Here is a 4,014-nt window from a genome sequence, read left to right as displayed (position 1 = left end):
TTCTCTTTCTAGGAAGGGTGCAGGCACCCCTCGGTCTGGGTGTTCACTAAGAGGGAACCTGAGGCTGCTGGGTAGGAACGGCAGAGCTCAGAACCCAAATTGGAGGTTTCCAAACCACTCAGAAAACTGAGCTTTACTTCCAGACTTACAGTTTGGTCATGGCTACTTTTCATTCATTCATTCATTCATTTGTGGGTGCATGCAGCAAACATTTATTGAGGGCTCATTGGGCAGGAGGCTTTACTCTGAGCACTGGGATAGGGCAGTGAGCCAAATAGAAATGCCTGCCTCCCTGGCGCTTTCATTCTAGTGACTTCTCACTCTTACAAGGCCACCTTGAGGCCACCTCAGGTGTCCTGGCAGAAGCAGGCAGCCCCCAACATCCACTCCTTGGTTAATTCCTTTTAGACCCTGAAGATACAGGCACAAGTGCATGTATTACTAAGCACTTTATATACATATTCATATAATTGTCATGTCAACCTCATTTTGAAGTCCAATGCTAGAATCTCTGACATTTTCATCTCTGGAGACCACTCTAGAACCCACATTATTTGCGACGTGTCAGAAGTGAGCACCTGGTCAGTTTCTTCCTCTTTCCGTAACCCTTTCCCGGATCCTCTCCTCTCATCCTTGCGTGTACCCCCACCTCATTTCAGCAGAGACTCTCCATCTTTCTGGCCTATTGTGGTTTCATCCCAGAGCTCAAGCATGCCATCTTCAGAGATGCTCTGGGTCAGCAGCTTGAAGGGAAGAGGAATTTTGCTCATGTTGATGGGAAAGGAATGGTCTAATCTGAGAATTGTCTCTGTTTCTGGTTGGCATTAATGCCCGGGGGCAGATTTCAAGCTGCTAGAAGAGGAGGTTTCCCAGAAGGTAAAGGCAGCCAAGCTCTCGAAGGGCATGCAGAACATTGTGTTCTCCAACCTCCTGGCCATGCTTGGGGACCACAAGGCTCTTCAGGACCGCAAGGCTCTTCAGAACCTCATGTACAAGGTGAGGACCCCCACCGCTCCCTAAGGCTGATCCGACTTTTAAATGGGGGATGTTTCAGAGGTACGACTGCTAAGGTGTGTGGGGAAAGGAAAATGGGGGTAATCTTAGTGGGATAAGAAGGATGTCTGAGGTTGGGGACTATGCCCCTGTGTCCAATGACCAGGGCCAGGAAGGCAGCCCTCACAGACTGGGGGTGCTCCATATTCCTGGGGGTGCATGGAGCCATTACCCCCACTCCTTGGTTAATCACTTGTAGACGCAGAATTTACAGGCGAAGTCACTGATGTTATTATCACCATCATTAATAAGCCCTGTCTCCTATAGCTTGAACAGGAACCCTTTGGTCATTTGGATGGCCCTGGTGGCACCATCCTAACTGAACTGCGAAAGGACTCCCGCTATCCAGAGGTTGGCTCAAAGTGCCTCATCCTTTACCTGCTTGAAGCCTTAATGGGTAAGAGTGGTTTGGGAAGAGAATGGGGGTGGGCCCTCCAGAGCCCCAAAAGGGCTGCATTAGGTGCCACCTCTCCAAACCCCTTGACATGCTATGATTTTTCACCCTCACATCACAGGCCTCTCCGAGGTCAGCAGGGCTCAGTGTGATGAGCTTGCCCTGTGACAGAGCCTGAGGCCTGCAAGGCCAGCCAGGTTCATGCAGCGGATCAGTGGGGCGGTGATGCCAGGTCCAGCCACAGAAGCCCACCCTGGACCATGTTAGGTGGCTTCCTGGAGACCATCCCATGAGCATGAGCAGAAGGGGGACTTTCCAGGGCAGGGAACTTGACCTTCACGCCAGCGAGTTTTATTCCTCTGCCTCAGAGTTCGCTTCTAAAGGTCTCTGCGTTCACCGTGGGGACAGGAAAATCTGACTCTTTCCCCAAATGTCCCCCTGTCCCCAGTGCTGAGTGACATCCAACATGTTCTGCTGGCTCAGTCCATGGAGAAGAGGATCCTCCTTCCGCAGAGGGACCTGGTGAGCAACCCCCAGGGGCCGGCGTCCTGGAAAAGAGTGAGGGAAGCAGGATAAGAATGGTTCTGAGAAAGGAGAGATGACTCGGGTTGCTGCTGGGAGGGGAGGGGAGGTCCCTGTGTGGACCTGGGAAATCCAGGCTGCATCTCCATCTGGGAAACAGGCCCAGTGGGCATGAGTCTACCTGGGGAAGGTCTCAGTTTCCATGACAACCCTGCAGAGAGCCCCTCCCCCCAGTTCTAAAATAGCCATCTGTGAATACAGGTTTGGGGAGCTCAAGGCATCTGAGTTATACCGCTAATGTACTCACACGGTTACCATTTGCTAATTGCACGCTCTCTGTCTGCATGCATATTTATGTAAGTACATATGTGTGTGTAGACAGGTACATACACACATTGCACACGCAGGCATACACACACAATTCCAAACCCCACTATTCTGCTGAGTGTCAGTGTCACTATCTAGCAGCTAAGGAGACAGTGCTCAGTGATTTCCAACAACGTGTCCGTGGTCACACTGACCCAAAGACAGGAGCAGGAGTGACCCCCAAAGCTCACGCCCCCACAGTCACCCTGCATGACTCCTGGCCCTTGGGACTGAAGGTTCTCTCTTCTTGACCTCAGAGGCTGACCTGTAACATCTGATACTGTTTCTTCAAGGTGAGGAGCCTCCTGGAGCCCAACTTCAACTGCTTCCAGAACATTCCCTTTACCCTCCAGCCCAAACTCCTTGCCCCACTCCAGGGGGAGGGCTTGGCCATTACCTATGGGCTACTGGACGAGTGTGGCCTGAAGATGGAGCTGAACAGCCCCAGGTCAACCTGGGACCCAGAAGCCAAGGAGCCCCTGTCTGCCCTCTATGGGACCCTCTCTGTGCTGAAGCAGCTGGCTGAGGCCTGAGCCCTCCTGGGGGAGGCCAGGGAGTCAGTCCAGTGAGGCTAGGCAGTCCTGGTCCTGTCCTTTGCTGCAAACACCCCCAGGCTGTTCTCTGTATCCATGAGTCTGTATCTATTCCACAAATAAGGGATAGACAGTCTTTGTCTTTGTCTGTTTGACTTATTTGACTTAGCACAAGGCCTTCAAGGTTTGTCCATGTTGTCACATATGGGGATGGGTTGGAAGGTGGGGAGCATGCATGGACATAGTGAGAACATTGAAGGAGTTTCTCTAATTGCTCGGGCACTCAGTGGTATATTTTAAAAGATCAGTGGTATTTCTTAAAAGGTAGGAGCTTGAAAAGTAGATGTATTTAATTCTGGTTGAAATAGATCCCAGGAATACTTGCGGGATATATATGTAACTCATAGGATCACATCCTGTGCTTCATCTATTGAATGACGGAGATTGGCGCTATTTTCTAATGAATTTATAATTTACACCAGAAGGTGGCAGCATTGACACACAGAAGGAAGCTTGTTGGTGATGGCAGACACTTTCCTTGATTTGCTTTGGGACTTCTGAGTAAAGGCAGACCCCTTTCTCTGCTCTGCTCTCCCACCTCTCTCCCCCCGCCCTCCCTTTTCCCTTCTCCTTTGCTGCCTCCCTGCTGCATTTAACGTGGAATAGGCTGGGAGAAATGGGGCTGGGCCAGAGGGGGTCAACACTGGCTTCTTTTTATAGCCTCTGAACCTTCCTTTTAAACACTGCATTGGTTGTATTGAATAATTCCCATAAAGAGCTGTGGGAGGTACGAGTGAGTTATGGGGAACTTAGAGCTGTTTCCAGTGTTTCCGGAAACACCAGCCCTTCTGCTGGGATTACTATGGATTCTGTGGGAAATCTGTTGTCTCATGCTGAGCCCAGGCAGAAGCCCTGAAGAGCTTAAATGTCGCTCAGTAAGCAGGGTATATAGTTTCTAAATGAATTCAGCCAAGCACAGAAACTGTTCAAAATATTGCAACCTTGGCCAACCCATTGGAAAGCAGGGCTGGCACAAATGATAGGGGGACTTATGGTCTGATAGATAGAGCACCTGCGTTAATCTGAAAAATAATCACATCATTTTAAATCTTAGAACACATATACTAGTACTTATGTGAATAGGGG

General features: G+C 50.2%; 1 protein-coding gene across 1 annotated transcript; it reads left to right on the top strand.

The window, feature by feature from the left end:
• The first annotated feature begins 397 nt into the window (after positions 1 to 397).
• LOC102240103 (gasdermin-C) lies at positions 398 to 3,065 on the top strand. The gene is given in 4 exon segments (XM_014531859.1): positions 398 to 996; positions 1,321 to 1,450; positions 1,896 to 1,969; positions 2,629 to 3,065. Coding segments are annotated over 4 exon segments (729 nt in total). The 5' UTR covers positions 398 to 711; the 3' UTR covers positions 2,869 to 3,065.
• Positions 3,066 to 4,014: the final 949 nt, after the last annotated feature.

Source organism: Myotis brandtii, unplaced genomic scaffold, assembly GCF_000412655.1.
Source record: "Myotis brandtii unplaced genomic scaffold, ASM41265v1 scaffold8254, whole genome shotgun sequence".
NCBI classification, from domain to species: Eukaryota; Metazoa; Chordata; class Mammalia; order Chiroptera; family Vespertilionidae; genus Myotis; species Myotis brandtii.
Note: the sequence above shows the minus strand (reverse complement) of the source record. Positions and strands in the feature narration are given on the sequence as shown.